Below are 19,182 nucleotides of genomic sequence, written 5' to 3'. Positions count from 1 at the left end.
CTGTCTCTATGGCTATTGCTTCTGCAATGTCCTCTATGACTACAGCTTTGTCAGCTTCATTGACCCAAGCCATTAAAAAGTCTCTGCCTGTACCCATACAAACCGCTGAACCCCCTTCTGACACTTCCCATAAGACATCTGGGAGAAAGAATGTTGCCTTTAAATCTCACCATACTGGTGTGTCTGCCTCCAGAACCTCTTTGAATGATGAGGATAATGCCATCCTAGATAGCGTTCCACCAAAACGCAAACGAGCCCTTTCCCGCCGGGCAGAACAGGCGAGGAAATGGAGGAGTGCCAGAGCACAGTCCTCTAGTTCTACTGATTCTGATCCAGAATCTTTTGAGGAGGCTTGGAATACTTCTGACTCCAATACGGAGGATCAGATGACAGGAGATTCGGTTCACCCTTCTGAGGTTGCTGCGCAGGCGAGCTCCTCCCAGGCTGGTCTACTCTCTAAAAACCCTGACACTGCAGTCCTGGATCAATTTGGTGAGCCATTTTTTGATCCTGAGGATCTTCACCATCCTTGATCAGCTGAGTGGGTTCCTTCTGACCATGTGGCCCGCTATTTGCAAGCCAGGGTACGTAAACCCTTGAGTAAAAGCTTGCGCAGCAAATTACGTGCAGGATGCCCCCGGCCCATTGTCCCGGGCAAGGTATTTGAAACACCCGTTGTGGACCCAAAAATGGTCCAGTTTCTGGCAAAATCTGGCTGGAACCCCCGCAAGGGTCTGGAATCAGCCCTTAAAGCCACGCAAGACAAGCTTTTGGATATTTTTGGTCCCTTGACCAAAATGTTTCAGATTATTGAGGAGTGGGTGGCTTCAGGTTCCCCTACGGACCCCATGGTTCTCCGGGGCTGGTTCCAACGGGCTATTTGCATCGCGGGCGACATGAACACCTCCCTCCATATTGAGCTGCGGAAGGCAATTTTATTTAAGATTGAGCCAAAACTATCCAACCTGGCTCTCACGGAGATGGGTAGCGATGCCCAGGGCCTATTGTTTGGGGATTCCTTCATCAAGGATCTTGGGCGCTATGTTGGAGCCTTTACAGCTCTGGATAAGGCACAATCCTCCATGAGGAAGGTCTTTCACCCTCGGGTTTCTCCCAGGGCTGGCAGAGGCAGGAGCCGTCTGTCCAGCCGTACCTTCCGAGGCTCCTATTCGACATTCCAGTCGCAACGTCCTCATCTCTAGGACTCCTATGCCAGCAGGCAGCCGTTCTTCCCCCAATGCGGACGCCCATGGCGATCAAGAGGTTATCGTGGATCCCAGTCCGCACGTCGTCCCTCTGTTAAGTCCTCTTCTGTCTCACCCTTTTTCCCACTTTCCTGTCGGGGGCAGACTCACCCATTTTTTACAGGTCTGGCAGACGATAACTTCCGACGCTTGGGTGCTACAAACGGTGAGCGGTTACGTCATCGAACTGGTGGGTTATCCTCTGACGTCTTCTATTCCACGGCCGTTCCACTTCTCTCGCCACGACGCAGATATGGTGGATGCCGAGATCTCCTCCTTAGCAGAGAACGCGATCGAACGGGTTCCTCCGGACACCCCAGGTTTCCTCAGCAATATTTTCCTGGTACACAAGAAGGGAGGTGGCCTCCGTCCAGTTATCAACCTCCGGCACCTCAACGGATATGTCCTTTATCGCCACTTCAGGATGGAGGGCGTCCATCTTCTTCGAGACCTCCTACTGTCAAACGATTGGATGGTCAAGATAGATCTCAAGGACGCGTACCTTACTGTCCCGGTGGCGGAGGAGTCCAGGAATCTCCTGCATTTTCGTTGGCGCAACGTATCCTGGCGTTTCACCTGTATCCCTTTTGGGCATTCCTCAGCTCCCTGGTGTTTCACCAAGCTTCTCAAGCCTGTGGTAGCACTTCTGCGATCCCGGGGTGTACGTCTGATCATTTATCTAGACGACATGCTCCTCATGGCTCAGGACAAGGAGGTCTTACGCCTTCATACACAGTGGACTCTGGAGCTCCTCCAACACTTGGGTTTCCTCATAAACGAGGACAAGTCCCACCTTCTTCCGTCCAGACGTTTGGAGTTCCTGGGTTTCGTTGTGGACTCCAAAGCCAGTGTTCTTCACCTTCCGACGTGCAAGATCCACTCCATCAAGAAGGAGCTCCGGAGGGTCCTACGATTGCGGGTGATCTCGCTGTGCCACCTAGCCTCCATTATCGGCCTTCTGGCAGCCTCCATTCAGGCGATATTGCCGGCCCCTATTCACTACCGGGCTCTCCAACGCCTCAAGATTTACCACCTCCACCGGGGAGCGTCCTATGTGGATCTCATCACCCTGGACGCTCAGACTATAGCGGAATTGCGCTGGTGGCTAGCCAACATGTCCGCTTGGAATGGCAAAGCAATTTTCGGCGCTTCCCCGGACATGTCCATAGATTTCGACGCCAGCCTTCACAGCTGGGGCGCAAGATGTGGCGAGATTTCCACGGGCGGTCCTTGGTCCCGGAGGGAGATGGGTTTACACATCAATTGCCTGGAGCTCCTTGTGGGCTCGTTTGCCATTCGGAGCTTTTCCAAGGATCGCATCAACTCTTGCATCCCCCTGCGCATGGACAATGTTTCTGCAGTGCGTTATATCAACTGCCTCGGGGGCACCCAGTCGGCGGTTCTAGCGGATTTGGCCAAAGATCTTTGGTCCTCCTGCTTGGAACGCAACATCACGGTGCAGGCGGAGTACATTCCTGGTCTTTCCAACGTGGTGGCAGACTGGAATTCGCGCTACCTTTCGGACGCCAGCGACTGGACCCTGGAGAAGAGTGTGTTCTCATCTATTATGGAGCTGTGGGGCCCACTCCGCACAGATCTGTTCGCATCGCGGTTGAACTCACGTCTCCCTCTCTTTTACAGCTGGCGCCCGGATCCAGACGCTCTTGCGGTAGACGCCTTTCTCCAGGACTGGTCCGGAGGGCACCACTATGCGTTTCCCCCTTTCGCGATGATTCCCAGGACGCTCTTGCAGATCCGCCGTCAACAAGTCACGGTGGTTCTCGTGGTTTCCTTTCTGGGCCTCCCAACCTTGGTTCCCCAGTCTTCTGGACCTTCTTGTGGCAATCCCTCGATTACTCCATTCTCACGCCCCTCTGCTCCTAGATCCTGCAGGGGCTCCTCATCCGCTGATTCAGGACGGCAGTCTTTCCCTCCTGGCTTGTTTGGTTTCCGGGAACCGGGCAGTCCTCCGGCCTTTCGGTCTCAGCTCAGCAGCTCCTGGCTGGAGCTTGGGCTCCAGGCACCCACAAGTCTTACGATGCAGCCTGGCAAGCTTGGACTGCTTGGTGCTTGGAACGGGGTTTGGATCCCTTTTCAGTCCCTCTGACCTCCGTGATTCTTTTTCTCACTTCCTTGTTTGATCAAGGGCGCGCTTACAGGACCGTCAACCTTTACCGTTCTGCCCTCTCTGCGGCGCATCTTGGTTTTGACGGGGTCCCTCTGGGTAAACATCCATTAATTTGCCGTCTCCTTAAGGGCGTCCAGCTCGCTAGGCCGCCTCAGCCCAAGTATACCTTTACTTGGGATGTTTCTCTGGTCTTGCGCCTTTTTCTCTCTTGGCCCCCTAATTCCGAACTCTCCTTGAGGCATCTGTCGGCTAAGTTGGTTATGTTGTTCTGCCTCATATCATGCAAATGTGTCTCAGATGTGCGGGCCCTCGACTGGAACGCCAGGTCATTCATTCCAGAAGGTGTGCGTTTCGATATCTCGCGACGTACTAAAACTGCTATCAGGTCAGTCACTTACCCGGCTTTCACTTCTAATGTTGCACTGTGTCCGGTGGCTTATCTCCAGGAGTATGAGGCCCGCACTTTGGGGTACCGGACGGACCGTTCGCCTCAATTGTTCCTTTCCTTTCGCTTCCCTCATGCTCCTATATCATCGGCGACTCTCTCCCGCTGGATCAAATGGGTTATGGCCCTTGCGGGTGTTAATATCTCCAGGTTTGGGGCTCACTCTACAAGGAATGCTGCGGCGTCGAAAACTTTGGCACTAGGGGGTCGTCTGGAGGATATTCTGCGAGTGGCGGATTGGTCCAGATAATCATGACCATGTTTTTTCTTCATTCGTATCCTAGCTTTGAACTTGCACAATATGAGCCTCCGTGTCTTGACTTAAAATTATTAGATTTTACTAAAACATGACGTAAAGTCATGATTTTATGAAAGACACGGAGGCGAATATTGTTCCCTACCCTTATTTTTTCTTTCCCTTCCCTTTATTCTTGTGTTCTGCAGGTTTGTGCTTCCGTTGGTCTGGTGGGATTTTTCCCCTCAGGTTTGTCTTTGGGGTATTTTGTCTTGTGATGTATATTTTTCCTCTGCCTTTTTTCATTAGTATTATGTGTTTTTCTATTTGCCCTTGCTGTTGTCCTGGAGGCTGGCTGGCAGGTTCCTCCTTCTGAGCTTGGGCTACTTTATGGTGGCTGATGTTTAGTGAGTTCATCTCCTTCCCTTCGGTGTTCCGTTGGTTGTTCTTCATTTTGGAGTCGGTTCCTGTTTGGTCCAGTTGGTGTCGTTCCAGATTGGAGAGTCCAGTCTTCGTCGCAGCCTAGAAAGAGGAGGATGTTGGGATGTGTGTCTCCTTTTATGGGATGCATATTATGTGGGAGGGGTTATGTTTTGTATACTCCTACTTGATTGTTCTATATACTGTTGTTTTTTCTTTGCTGCTGTTGGGAGTAAAGAAAGGGTTAATGCACAATATTCGCCTCCGTGTCTTCCATAAAATCATGACTTTACGTCAAGTTTTAGTAAAATCTAATAATTTCTCAATGGTAGGAATTCCTATACAAGACAAAACAAATTTGATACGCTCAACCAAAGAACAGTTGCTTCATGGCCTGTCCTACAGTATGTTTTAGCTGCCATTAGAGAGGAAAAATGTCCAACAGCATATCAGTTTGTTTGTGTCCAAAGGCAGTCCAGACTGAAATGTGAGGCAAATTCCCCCTGCACCAGGGAATTAACAACCCGAGATTTACATTTCAGGCTACACTGGCCTTGTCAGTGGGGTACGGTTGGTATCTCTCTAGGCACAAGGGGGCAAGGAGGCCCACATCTGGATTCCCCTTTTCACCTGCGGTGGGCCCCAAGCGTAAAATATAATGAAAAACAAATTTAAGAAGCTCAACCAAAAAATGGACAGCGCTTCATAGCCTGTGAAGGCTATGAAGCAGCTGTCCGTTCCTGGTTGAATGTCTCAAATTTGTTTTGTATTGTATTTTATACAAGAAAGAAAATTCTAATGATGTCATCTGCCATTGTCAATTTCAATGGGAAAATATGTCAATAGGCTTTCCTTCTATTATGCATCAGTATCCTTATCTAAACTAGATTTTATACTGTGTCTTCCCCTGACTTAAATGACAGCTTCATGTGTCATGCTTTTCATTCATAGATTTTTCATACTTAGTCACATATCTCACTAATTTACATTTGACTTAAATACTTGAGACATTAGTAAAATTTTAATACCAGCATATCATGGATCATGTTTGAGTGGTGTCCCTATCATATAACTTTGAGCACGATGGTTGTCTCTTTATTTTGGGTGAGATGATGCATTAAAAATTGGGCCTGTCACCTACAGATATTTTAGCATTGCTTAGCAAAAGTGGTAGAGGCTAATACACTGAGGGAATTTAAACATGCATGGAACAGGCATAAAGCTAGCCTGAATTTAAGGCAAGCCTAAAGACTGCCTAAGGGTTGAATCGTGAAAAACAGCAGACTCAGTGGGCCAAATTGTTTTTTTTATCAAACTATCTATTATATTATATATTGGTACAGGTATTATACGTGACATATGTGTGCATCTAATACACAATGTCAATCTAGGATTTGCATAATGTGTGGGTTGTGTTATGTGTTGCCATGCAAGTCCTGTCACCCACTTAAGGTCAATAAATATACAATTCAAACATATCACAAATTGAACAAATGTCTTACTGAGCATGTTTAATAACATGTTTAGGTCTAGGATGATAAGGCAATGTTGAGGGAGCATCTGTGACACCACTGACAATGCTCTATAGATCTCTTATGTGGCTGGACAGTCCAGCACCCTGAGTTGTGTACAATTTCATGAGAGCACCATTTAAATATATATGTCTCCACAGCGGTATTCATAATATACTATAGTTGACGATGCAGTCACTCTTGAATTCTAAATAATACTTGTGGTAGGGGTAAAACATGAGCGGACGTCCAGTGGGTCTGAAATGTGCCTAGACCCCAGAAAGGAACCCCCTTCGTATGTAGGATAAGGGCCTACCTCTCATAAAGGAGAAGGAAGAGGGATAGGAAAGAGAAAATATAGAGAATAAAGACTGAAGGGAGCAGAAAGAGTGGGGGTACAAATACCGCCTGAGACCTCTCCCACAAACACAGACTGAACATTTGTGGTAAAACATGAACAAACGTCCAGTGGTTCTGAAATGAGCCTAGACCCGAATATGCTCCCCTTTGTAGGTAGGATAGGGGCCAATGAAACAAAACAATTCTGAATGTAGGACTACAGTAGGATTTATTACTAAAGGTTGTGTTATAATTGTGTTATCATTTGTGGGGTCTTTTAAGGCTCTTCTCAACTCTTGTTCAGGATGTGCGCTAACAATGGAAGGCTTTTGAGGGTGTAGTAGGAAAACCTTAAGTTTTATACCCGCTATGTATAATTTGATAGCGTTTGCCCTGTTGGGGCAAAGTTTGAGTTTATTGTGGCCGAAGGTGGCAAAAGTAGAAATGAATTAAGGGAGAAGTAGAGGGTCATTAAGGGGGTATGAATACGGTACGCCATGAGACCCCTCCCACAAATAATCAACAATTATTATGAAATAGGCATTTATCAAACCTTCACTATTTGAAGTATCCCCATTGAACTGATGTATTTGATAAGCAATCAGCAATCTTTTCCAGCAACATTATAAGGAGCCACATGTATTGGTCATAATTTATATTAATCTGACATTTATGTAATAGTTTACCTTGTATTTTGCCCTCATTGCATAGTGATACAATGTAATATGTAGATATCAGATTGCCTGAAAATTACGACATGCTGTTTATTCTGTTCTTCAAATTGATCCAAGTTTATAATATACTACACTGTTTAATGGGTTTAATCATTAACTGGTAAGCTGTAGGTGAGTTGCGAGGAAAAGAAACATCTATTAACAAGGCATTATGAAGGACAAACCAAGTGTAGGCATCTTCTGAAAGAACGGTTATGTGAGCTTTTCCTGATGCAGAAACTTGTGTTAGTGAACACACTACTAATCCCTCCATTAACTTGGCTTCTGCTCGCTGTGTTTTATCTGACCCCTGATTTACTTTAATAGCCTTGTTATCACATAGCATCCATTTTAGCTTCCAATCTCATGATGATTACAGACCAAGTTTAAGAGGGGGTACAGGTTATAAACACACAATGTGCCCTGTAAAGTCCTAGAAGAAAACATTCACCTGAATAACATGCTATTCCTTAAAGAGGAAATGTCACCTTCACAGCTTTTAGGAAATAAATCCATGATGGTCTGTAAATATTTGTCTTGTAATGTGTGTCTTTTGTTCCTCATTCAGTATAGCTGTTAGGGAAGCTGAAAGGCGGCAGATGTAACTTAAAAATGGCTTCTAATGTTACGCATCACATTTAGTAAATAAACCCCTAAATTGTGGGTAAGGATAATTACATATGCTTATTAAGTATAGTGAACTGCAAAAAATATTTAGTCTGCTTTAGAGATCCAAAAGTGTTTGCATGGTAACAGAGATGTATATGCGCGTAGAGACAAAGAAAATGAAACGTTAAAATCCATCTTAACATGTTTACAATAACTATGTCAAAGACTAGTATTGGTGTTCATGAAGGCACCTTGACTATATACGGTATATTTCCTAGGAGAGTGTGTGTGTGTGTGGATACTATGCGAAGAGTTTGGAAGATATTTGGAAAAAATACTTGAAATTTGTGCTTGGAAATTTTTCCAACAGCTGATCTTGTGGAGTCTCCAGAAAATAAAGGAAAGTGTGTTTCACAGCAGATAACTATGTATAAACATAAAAACCACCATTTTCATGCACATTCCTTCCCCCTCTGTCAGTGGTAGAGATTATCGTCAAGGCCATTGCTGCTCGAATTATGTAATCATTTATTGGATATAGTAGATTATTTGCTGTGATTATATATTTACTTCATTATATTAAGGGGTATGGTGAACCTGTTATTGTATCAGGTTAATAGCTTTATAGGTCATTAGAAGTAAAAGTAACCAATCTCCTTTGGTGGAAGCTCGTTTGGATTTCATTTTCAAAGATGAGAAGAAAGACAGAAAAATAAATAAAAACACAACCAGCCCCATTCAGGATTTATCGATGGCTGGGAAATGTAGGAGTTGTTTTTGCTAATATCACCAAAAACTAATAAACAACCAACACATGATTATATTAAAAAAAAAAAAAAGTTTATTTTTGACAAGGAAGAACAACAGGAAAACAGAATTATTTTCCTCGTGTTTTTTTAAATGGAGCTTACAATTTTCAGCACCAACAAAAAAAAAAAACATACAACCGCCATAGATTAGTATCTATAAGCATACATTTAATATTGCACTTTTTTCTCTCTAAGAATTTGGATTTTACTTATTTGTTCCTAGTTAGGAAACAATCTCAAATACTGGACTACATATGAACTGACCAGTAGAAGAATGAAACAAGAAATAAAAAAACAAACAAAAGAAACACAAAAATAATGCCTCTAACAACAGAGTAAATAAATACTTTGCTTAAGTTTTCTCTTATTTTTTTAAGCATAGTTTTTTTTTTTTTACCACATCCGCATGCTATACAGTGTCAGTGGCATTAATAATGCTAAACTTCACATAATACATTTGCAGTGGCTATTAATATTGGTCAACCCTATTTCATACATAACCCCATGCCTTTTGCCTCATGGGCATATCAGGAATTGTTCCCCGTTTTTCTATAACACAGAAATTGGAACAGGGGGTTTGTGTATTTAAAATCAATCTATATAAAAACTGCTTTAATGCCAAATACACCAGCACAGTGAAGATGTGAAGAAACATCCACAACGTGACAGGAAACAAAATAGGGAGGAAAAAAAAGGAAATCACTGTTGCTTCATTCTAAACCATTAGAATCATAGAAAACCAAACGGCTACTCAATCACTTAAAACGTGACTATTAAAACTTTACAGCTCTTCACTTTGGAAGCTTTTAACGTGGAACTATTTACTAAATTAGCTTAAAAAAAGGACACTTGCAGAAAAAGAGCATGTCGATTATATTTTAATCAATCAACTGCTCTTGAAAAGGTATTTCATTCTCGAAAATCAGGAGAATGAGGACACCTGTATAGGAGGGAGCTCTGAAAGTTGTATTCAAGGACCTACACGAAACCATTCATTCTTAACGTAATGTCTAGGATTTTACGCTCCAGTGCAAGTCTTTAGTACAACTTTTATAAACTTGTTCTTTATTGTGCAAGTACAGCAAATGTTCTTTCCTCTTGATTTTAACCACTAGCGTGTATAGATCGAGAAAATAAATACTTAAAATCCTTAAAGGGACTCCCATTTGAATTACGTATAGGGCATGGCTTGTAATTTTTTTCTTCTACTCTGTACTTTCATGGCATACTTCGGACAGTCTTCACGTTGCATAGGCCATATATATTTAAGGTTCGCCTACGTTGCATGGCGTTTCTCTCTCGGATGCCAAGAATTACGTACCTTGGGGCCTACACTTTTCCTAGGTCTAGGCTCGCACAACCTATCAACTGAAAGAAACTTTTGTCATATTTCAATGACAAATGTTCTTAGTAACAGAATCAGTCGCAATGTTTGTGTAATAATGCCATTGGAATCTCAATTAACAACCAAGCTTTCTAGACACTAGAAATTGTATTTAGGTCACCATTGTACAGATTATTTACCATGATGTTGAGTGCTCTTTAATTTATGTTATTTTTTGCTTGTCAAAAATCCTTCTAAACAATAGTTTTGTTTTAAGAGCAGGGTTTGTTAACAGGCAGCATGTATCCTGTTTGGCTACAACTCGTGTCATCCTCAGCTAGACAGAGTTCTACGTGTTCATGAATCCTGATTTTGAGGAAAGAACATATCTGTTCAGGCAACAACTACAAAAATGTCATGTGGCAGAAGTCATACAATTAAGCTCTTGGCCTGCCCTTACATCATTGTGCCTTAAACTAATGCCCACAAATAACTAAATACTAGTTTTTTTTTCCTTTTTTTTAGTGGGTATTTATTCTAAATAAAAAAAAAAAAAAAAAAGGTTTCTAAAGGTTAACCTTTTCTTAACCTTTCGTGTGCATGTTATCAGTCAACATCACTCCACAGAAACCCAGCTGCTCCCAACAAAAGCACAGTGCAACATAAAGACAACATAGCATTGAAAAGTTTGGCAAGTGAAGAGTTCTCCTGAGATTAAGTGATTTGTAGGAAGTCTGTAACAAAATCCTGCTCGGGGTGACAGTATAAAGGCAACATGTCTTAAAGTAATTAAGATGTAAAATCTTGACGAAAGTCTGAATCCTCGCGTCTCTTTGATTTTAAAGGGACCCACTGGTAGCCAGTTTGCTACAGTAGGTTGCAAAACGACATATACAGCAATAAGGATTGGCATGAAGGCATTCGATGTTTGTAAATGAAACCATTGCTGAATACAAGCTGAAGAGGTGATGCACAGGTAGCCTTTTATGACTTCGCTAAGCACGTAAATATGCTGGTTGAGTCCAGGCTAAACAATTCTTGTTACAAAATAATAATAAAGTTAGTGCATTTTCTCAGTTTCTCAAAGCTTCCATCTGCTTTTAGGTGTGCAGAACACGGCCAAGCCGAAAAAAGGAAAATAAAGAACGCTGTAGTGATTCCAAGCTGCCCTACATTACGCACTGAAGGAGCACGAACTCATATGTAAAGAGAAAGCCGGTCCACTTGGTTTTATGGGACAAGCATTTCATCGCTCGACTGTGTGAATGCAGCAGTTCTGCAGGATCGCCAACAGCAAGGAAGTACAACTCCCTTAGCGACTGGTTGCAATGCTGTAGGCATCATAACCATGACCACAGGTTGATTCAGTTTCCCACTTTCAAAGTGAAAAACAAAACTATTCTCTGTGAAAGTGCATTTCCAAAAAGGCTGCCACATCTTGTTAAGCCAGAGTCTCATACGTTGGTGAACACAAGCCGCTTCAGCGGGATGGACAGGAGGGATGTTCTTCTACTGGCTGATCGGGGTTTGGGTCAACCTATGGAATGACATAAAAAAAAATTTGAAGGCATTAAAAATAATACTACTACATCACATCAGCTGAGTACCAGTGTAATTATGTTTCTACAAACATTTATTTACCAAAAAGAAGAAGCATATATGAAAAATGAGGATACACAGAATGCAGTTGTATTGCTATGCGGTCATACCACTGCTAATAGTGCTTCATAAGCTGGCTATTCATAGCCTCCTCTTCTTTTATAATTATTCAGGATTAACAAAAGGCTTGAAATGTATTCTGATCTTGTACTATTCTATGGATTGTCTGGCCTCTTGCAGTATATTTTCGGACAAAATGCGTCTATTATCTCAACGCTGAATCATACATCCCTAATGAGGCTATGAATCTGGTAGACAGATTCATGTGACATTCAAAAAAGAAAAACAACAGGCCTATTGTCAATTATCAAGTTTTAAAAGGGCAAGAACAAGGTCTGTTGACCAAACTGTGGGCATGTGTTGAAATCATGAAAAAAAAAAATCAAATTATGCACATTTAAAGACTTCAACTTGGATTATTTGCAATGTAAATACACTACAATTGTAAACGGTCAGTAATGTCTGATTCTCCTGTTAAACTGGAACAGAAAACTCAGCTTGGTTACTCAGAAGGTAGTTGCTTTCCAGTTGACTGAGTGTTCCTATGTGCATTTAGATATGCCCAGTACTTTAACCCTATAAAGACGGGGTCAGTAATGAAGCACAGGCTCAGGAGCCTACTACAAAACCCTCTGCACCTCAACTTCCCTTTTCAACAAAACATCACCAAAATTGAGTGAATGTCCCACGAGTAATGTACACGTCCAATATTTAAAAAACAAAACAAAAAAAAAAAACAACTTACCTCTGAATACAGAGGGGGAGGCAGAAAACGAAACTCTTGGATATAAGCAAACAGTGGTCCTGGAAGTGCCAACTCAAAATTGTCACATGCATTTGATGACATGAGATTCTGTCTTTGTTCTTCTGTGACAATTTCAGCATAGCTAGGAGGAGCTAGAACGAGAAAAAAAAAAAGAGAAAAAAAAAGTGTTTACCACAAATGATCCTTTATTAAAGGTTCAGTCTAAAAGCGTTACGCTATTAACAATGAAATCTGTGTACACGACGCCTAAGAAATATTACACGGTCTCATGCATGAGCTCCGATTATGGCTGGTGCAGATTTCGCAAGGGCAGTTTCATCTTCTCCATTTGCCCCAGTATGTCTTAACATGTTAATATTATTGTCAAGTTTGTATAGTGTCCATTTTATATTGTTAGTTTCCCCTTCCTTTTTTGTAATGGTGCTGCAGAATCTGCTGGCACTCTATAAATAAAATGTAATCTAACACAATTGCACATTGTGAACAACGTGAAAGGATTGCAACATTAGGTATTAGGAAATCACCTTCTGGTCTTTCAGGCAGGACCAAACCAAGCCAGTTGTTAATGCTGTACTGACTGCTCACGCTGGATGTTCGACTGCCAAAGGGATGCAAAGGAATAGTGCCAATTACCAGTGGCAGGTTCAGGAATAAATCCATAGCTCCTGGAATATCCACGTACACCTACAAGACAAAATTAATTTACTCAACATTTGTTTTCAATTGTATATACACAGCAGAAATCATTTAGGTTAAGTAATATTTAAGATCTGTGAGCTCTGTGCCTGAGCAATGCTATATTGAGTCACTATGGGATCTAAACTTGGGACTTCATCTCGCAGTGGACATGTTACAGCAGGATGTCCAATGGAGATTCCATGAGACTCACCAGGTTCTGAGACAGAAAGGAAGTACTGAGTCTGTCTGAAGAAAATGACCATGGCAAGACTATCCCAGATCCAAATTTGTCATCTGAACAGTTATAGGGAAGTTAGGGACCTTAGGTAATTTGAGTTGACACTACAACCAGTGTCCGCAAAGCATTGTCACCTGCCCAAGCAATGTCTCCGCTACCAACAATGCAAAACAAATTATTTCCCTGTAACCACCTTTGCTAACGCTGTAAAATATCTACTGTCCCTAAATATACAACAATTAGCAACAGTAATGTGCCCCGTGAAAGAGTCACAAACGTCTGTCCACTGAATGTTTGTTTAAAAGAATAATTTTCATTAAACAAAAAGGTAGCGACAGACTTCTTTTATTTGTGTGTCTGAGTATACATACCATGAGAGAATACTCCACACGGATTATACTACAGTCGATGATAGAGGGTGACACAGGTGGGATTTTCAACAACTTTCCATTCCAAGTTTCTGTTTTCCCAGAAGATAGGGACTCCCCTCGCAAATTGGCCACGAGTTGCTTAACCTCCTTCATTTTCCCTTTGGCGTAGAATGTTTGTGTTTGATAAATGGCTGCTTTAGGAACAACCATACGGGAAGAGCAGTTCTCAATCTCAGCAAAGATCTGGATCGATTCACCTTCAAAAGAAAGACGTTTTTGAAATTATTTCAAAGTGAGTGAGACCATGAAGAAGAAAAAAAAAAAGAGATCCTAAGCACTCTACTGCATAGTGAAAAGAAGTCTAAAAACCCCTAGTTACCAAAACATATTTACTAAAGCAATTTTTTGATAGCAGTTTTTATGAAATATTATTAAAGCCTACCTGGGGTATAGCCCTTTCTTTCTATTTTGGCACTTAAGGATATTGGACCTGAGGTACAGAACCAGCAACACAGGGTCTTCTCTTTTGTGCCTGCTTGGGGTGACTGAAAAGAAAAAAAAAATTCATTTTAAGAAAAATGTCCATTATTCAAAGTATGCATTGTGCTGACTAAGGTAAACAAAATTGTATAATATAATCTGCATTTAGGCATGTCTTGGAAAAAAAAAAAAAAAAAAAGTAGAACTGTCTACTTGTAAGGCAAAATGTCCAATTAGCCTGCCTGCTCTGCCATTTTGTAAACATATTTAGTCTTTAGAATAGCTTTACTGATGCCCCAAGCTTTTCTGAATCACTTTACGGTGTTTAATTGTCCGGGTAAGTAGTACAGACAATTCCAGGTATCTGGATTTTGGCAAAGTAGAATTGGTTCACTTTAACCCCCCAATCTTCGACTCGCTAACCTTAAATCATGCCCTTCATGATTTATTAAAAATGCCTTCCTCTTTAACGTTGTTACAATTTCTTAAGGTTGTTACAGTTATAGAGTGTACGTATTTCTGTTAAGATTCTTTGCTGGACAGTGTATTTGCTATGGGGTGGCCAGAATATTTTGATATAATTATAAAAAAAATTCCAATATAGGGCATTCATTTTGATTTCTTACCAGTAATGAAGGAGTGTTGATATCTATGTGCTCAAAGACTGTGAATTCCTTCTTTAATTTTACTGGTAGGAGCCAGGCTCTGTGCAACTCGGCCTTCACCCAATAACGTACACTGCCGTGCCTGCCTTCAAATGAGGTAGCAAGTGGTCTGTGCAAGGGAGGAAGGCAAAAATTAGTGACAGGGTTCTGTTAACTGTAAAGTAATATGTCTGCATCATATCAAAAAATGGAACTAATCCCAAATAGGGGCAAAACCAACTATAATTAAACCTATATCCATTTCTTTTGTTTTATTAACAAGTCCATGCAATCCACAGCTGTTCCGGTAATTAAGCTGTTTTGCAAGACAGGACAGATTTCTACATAAAAAAAGTCTATCGATTAAACAAAAAAAAAAAAACACCTAATCATCAATGTTCCTAATACTGGACATCTAAAAACAAAATCTATAATATGGTCCTATAGTAGCTGGGTCATTGAGAATATTGTTCTTTGGAAAGACTGATGTCCTTCCTCGGTAAGCACAATGGGGCAACTTACGTCTGTGGAAGCTCAAAGCTGAATGCATATTCGTGCCTTCCTGAATGAATAGTGGTCAGTCCTTCTTCAGAGTTGTCATCGTCTAGAAATAATACGATCAAATAAAATCACTGAAACGCACAATATTTAGCAAAATAAAAGCATAGACAGCACATTTCTATACCTATGTAGTGCTAATAAAGCAATGGAAATATCGATATTGCACTGCTTTATTTAACCCTTTAAGAACCGTGACTATTTAAAACACAATGCTGACAAGCTGCTCTGGATACATTGCAGAAAGCAAAAAACCCTTTATCCTATGGTGTAGGAACGTAGGGGTTGCTTGGAGATAATACTGGTGTAATTTTGTATTTGGGTCATGTTTGCACACTTTAAGATCACTAGAAGCAAGCATTCTCAATACAAGTGCAAAAAATGCGTGATGTCACCGGTTCCTTTACTGCATCAGATAGTGAACTATATTAAAGCTTCACGTTGTACCTATCCTAAGATAAATTGCTGCCCAATTCTACAATAAAAGTGTGGAATATTGTCTGCAGACGGGAATATATCATTATGTAACATAGCGTTCCTGATTTTGATTCTATATCTTAATATTGCCTAGCAACAGAAGAAAATAGCATGACAAATAACAAAAGGCGACTACGAGGAAGAAATCCTTGTAAAGAAGGCCAGCGCTCTAATCCTTTAGATAACAATGAAAGCCAGGGCATATCATCCTTGAGGTCATGCCTCACCCATAAAGGTGAGATCATTGGGAGGGGTCTATGTGCGGTAAACAACTTGACCTTCCCCGTCTACCTTGGCGAAACCATGCCAAGTATGTTATCTCCGTCTTGGCATGTTAAACACGGAGCTAGCTCATGGTTAAGTTGAACAAAGGATCAGTCACCATTCCCGTCTACTTACTAGCTACACCATTCACCGACGGTACCCTTACACACCGATGGATTACTATAAACCAACAATTTTTTTTTACGATACTGAATTTAGGGTTCCTCCCAATATATATATTTTTGGTACTATATATAATGTGCGTGTATACGTAAATGGGTTTAGCTGTATTAGTCCAGTACTAATACTGCAATACTTTTTTTTTTTTTTTTACATCGTATATATGCATGAAAAGAATAACTACATAAAAAAAGGAAATAACAGCCTAATTTAGCTTTTCTTTATTTTATTTATTTTTATTATTTTAGCTTCACTTTCCTTCCTTGCTGCAAAGTTTTTCCTGTAATGCCAGCTCAGCAGTCTCCTGGAAGCCGAGCACTAGCGGCAGTACAGTGTGGTAAACAAGTGCTGAGCTGTCAATCACAGACAGACTCTAGCAGGAGAGGACCGGCCTGAACCGGTGCGAGCAGATCCTCAGCCAGTCTCTCATATGCATAGACGTGACGTAGCCAGCCGCAGAGACTAGCCTGCGCAACCTAACCTGATGGGGCTCCGCCTACTGCACGCCTCCAGCTTCCGGGTGTGCCTCGGACCATGCTGGATGTGCGCACACCTGCTGCAGCCCCGGGGATATAACTGCACGCTTTCTAGGAGTCGGCTGGTTAATTGCTACCCTTAAAAAAAACGACTTCCGGGTCTAGCAGTACTGTGGTCCTCAGGCCATGCTGCTTGGGCGGATCAGGAAAAGGCCCAAATACCTTACACTCTAGTCAATGATATGTACGGCTGTTAGTCGTAAACCAGCCAGAAAATAATCTCAGAAGCCATATTACCTCGCACCAACTTAAGCTAACGCCCTATTAACACATTTAGAATAAATGGACACTAGACGCATCGTCTACCATTATCCTTGTTATATAACCGCAACTCGGGTTTTAGTCTGGCTCCAGCATTAACTATGTGTCTTCCCAGAGATTCTCTCATTACGGTAGAGCTGCACGGGTTAAAATATCCATTAACTGCGAGGCACGCCCATCTCTCTTCAACCCGGCTCCAGGGCGCCCTAAGCAACAGGGCCAGCCAATCATAGAATCCCGCTGTCTCCATAACAACGGCCTAACAAAGCTTACTGAACCAATGGCAGACGTGCTAGGCGTGGTCTGCCTCACCCCCCCCCGCCTCCACAGCTAACCAAGCTTTTGTGAGAGGCGCCTGCCAGGCAGCACGTAGAGTGCTGGGGTGGAATTAACACATTCATTGCTGCAATAAACTGTAGAAGAAAGCCTATCCATTGACGCTACCAGCTTTATGCAGGGCTGTACGACCATTCCGCTGAAGTATATGTTACACTGCCTGCAGTACACAAACCCGAATCCTGTGCTTTACCAATGAAGATAACTAGTATACTAGGTTTAGATTACTAGTTAGTGGCAGCGCTGCATTCGATTAACTAGAGCCAGCCCCGCTACAGAATGAAAGCCCAAAGCTCATATCTGCACAGCATTAACGCAAGCAGTGTATATTATACGTGATCATAATCTAATAACCAGGCACTGACAGAGCGACGATCTGTAATATCTGGGTCAACACGATCATGCAACTGGTTGTGGCCATCTGCACCCGCATCATGCCTGCCACAAACCCTACATGTATGTACATTGCATGGTATATAATGCCTGCAACTTTGGACACGTTTTCCTGCATTCGAGGTCTATAAGCGTTATATAAAATATCCCTAATGTTCCATCTCATTCTGTGCCATTCTCCTTCGGAAATATTAAGTCATGGCCACCAGCTGACACTCCTGCAGCCAATCCCCTGTGAGGAGAGGAGGCTCCCCCTCCCACACAGATCTCTCTCCACTGACACCACTAGCCCAAAACAGGATTGAACCGCTTCTAACAAAAGGGTGGTGTAAACTTCAGAAAAACAAGATGATTCCTTCACCCCCCCCACCTCCTTATACAATGACTTATCAGCCCATCGTGGTATCAGGGCAGCACCCATCATCCCACAGCCTCCATACTCAATGCTCTTTACCCCTAGCGCCCATCTTCAAAAGTTAGGATGGAGGTGGGCACACCTTCAGCATGAACATCAGCCATAGTACCGATGCCCATCGTGTCGACAATTTCAACCAAATCCTTCCATCGCAAAACATGGTTATAAATCGAATTATCCCTTTATAACCATAATATGTTTCTAAGTGAAGTTGGCACCATGATGCCACTATAGACTTGCATGGATCACTGGCTCCTATACATAGTTCTTAAGCCATACTTTTCTTTGTAAATCTATTTAATACAGATATAACACACACACACACATATATATATATATATATACACACACACACACATAAAACTTTATACCGTATATGCATTAGAACAGTGAGCAAGTTAACTGCTAATTTCCAAGTTCCATTTAAATACATCATGCAATAAGATACACAGGTATAGAAGCAGCCTGTTAAATCCTATATAGAGAGTGGCAATAACACTCACCCCTTTCGTGCCCGATCAGGATGTCTTTGTGGCTGAAATATTCGACTTCTTCAGTGTAGTTCTGAGTATAAGCGGTATTAGACCCAGCGTTCCTCGATTCAGTCCATCGTACTTTCGCATGCCCCCTCGCATGGATCTTAAGGGATTTTACTCTGATTTCCCCAGTCGCTTCCAGAATCACCCTTCCTGAGACTGTATCCCCACTGGAATACACTGGAACAGGACTACCATTAAGGCAGTCATAGCTGATCGTTAAACTCTTCACCTTTCCTAGCACCATGGTGGTAACAAAATGTATCAAAAATATATAGTGGAAGGAAGGAGAGAGGGGACAAAAAGTTAAGATCTCATATAAAATGCGATCTTAATATTGCACTGCTGGGTGCCTTGCAGAAAGCAGGCAGGCTCAGTGCCTTCTCTGCGGATAGTTCATTGGGAATAGCAGGTAGAGAAAGTAACAGCAGCGGATGCTGTCACAGCGCTCTGCTCAATGGTCTCCTTACAAAGACGGCAGTCTGCAGTGTGCCGGCTCACTTATGTGCAGCTTTGTGAAAAACAACCTCACTGCGCATGCTCCAGCCACTGACAGTTTTTTTTTCTACTAACCCCCCTCAGTCCTTTATTCCATTCTTCAAGAAAACTTTAT

General features: G+C 42.2%; 1 protein-coding gene across 1 annotated transcript; it reads right to left on the bottom strand.

Annotated features, from left to right (window-relative positions):
• Positions 1-11,257: 11,257 nt before the first annotated feature.
• LOC149303039 (arrestin domain-containing protein 3-like) lies at positions 11,258-18,816 on the bottom strand. Its single transcript, XM_089481798.1, has 8 exons — positions 18,537-18,816; positions 15,136-15,217; positions 14,596-14,743; positions 13,932-14,034; positions 13,490-13,746; positions 12,727-12,886; positions 12,182-12,333; positions 11,258-11,314 (listed from the first exon to the last, which is right to left on the bottom strand). Exons 1-8 carry the CDS (start codon positions 18,814-18,816, stop codon positions 11,258-11,260), a joined length of 1,239 nt encoding a protein of 412 aa, XP_089337924.1.
• Between the last annotated feature and the right edge of the window lie 366 nt (positions 18,817-19,182).

Source organism: Sceloporus occidentalis, unplaced genomic scaffold (genome assembly GCF_023333645.1).
Source record: "Sceloporus occidentalis isolate IW3139 unplaced genomic scaffold, rSceOcc1.0.p SCAF_16, whole genome shotgun sequence".
Lineage (NCBI taxonomy): Eukaryota > Metazoa > Chordata > Lepidosauria > Squamata > Phrynosomatidae > Sceloporus > Sceloporus occidentalis.
The sequence above is the reverse complement of the archived record's forward strand: the minus strand, read 5'-3'. Positions and strand labels throughout refer to the sequence as shown.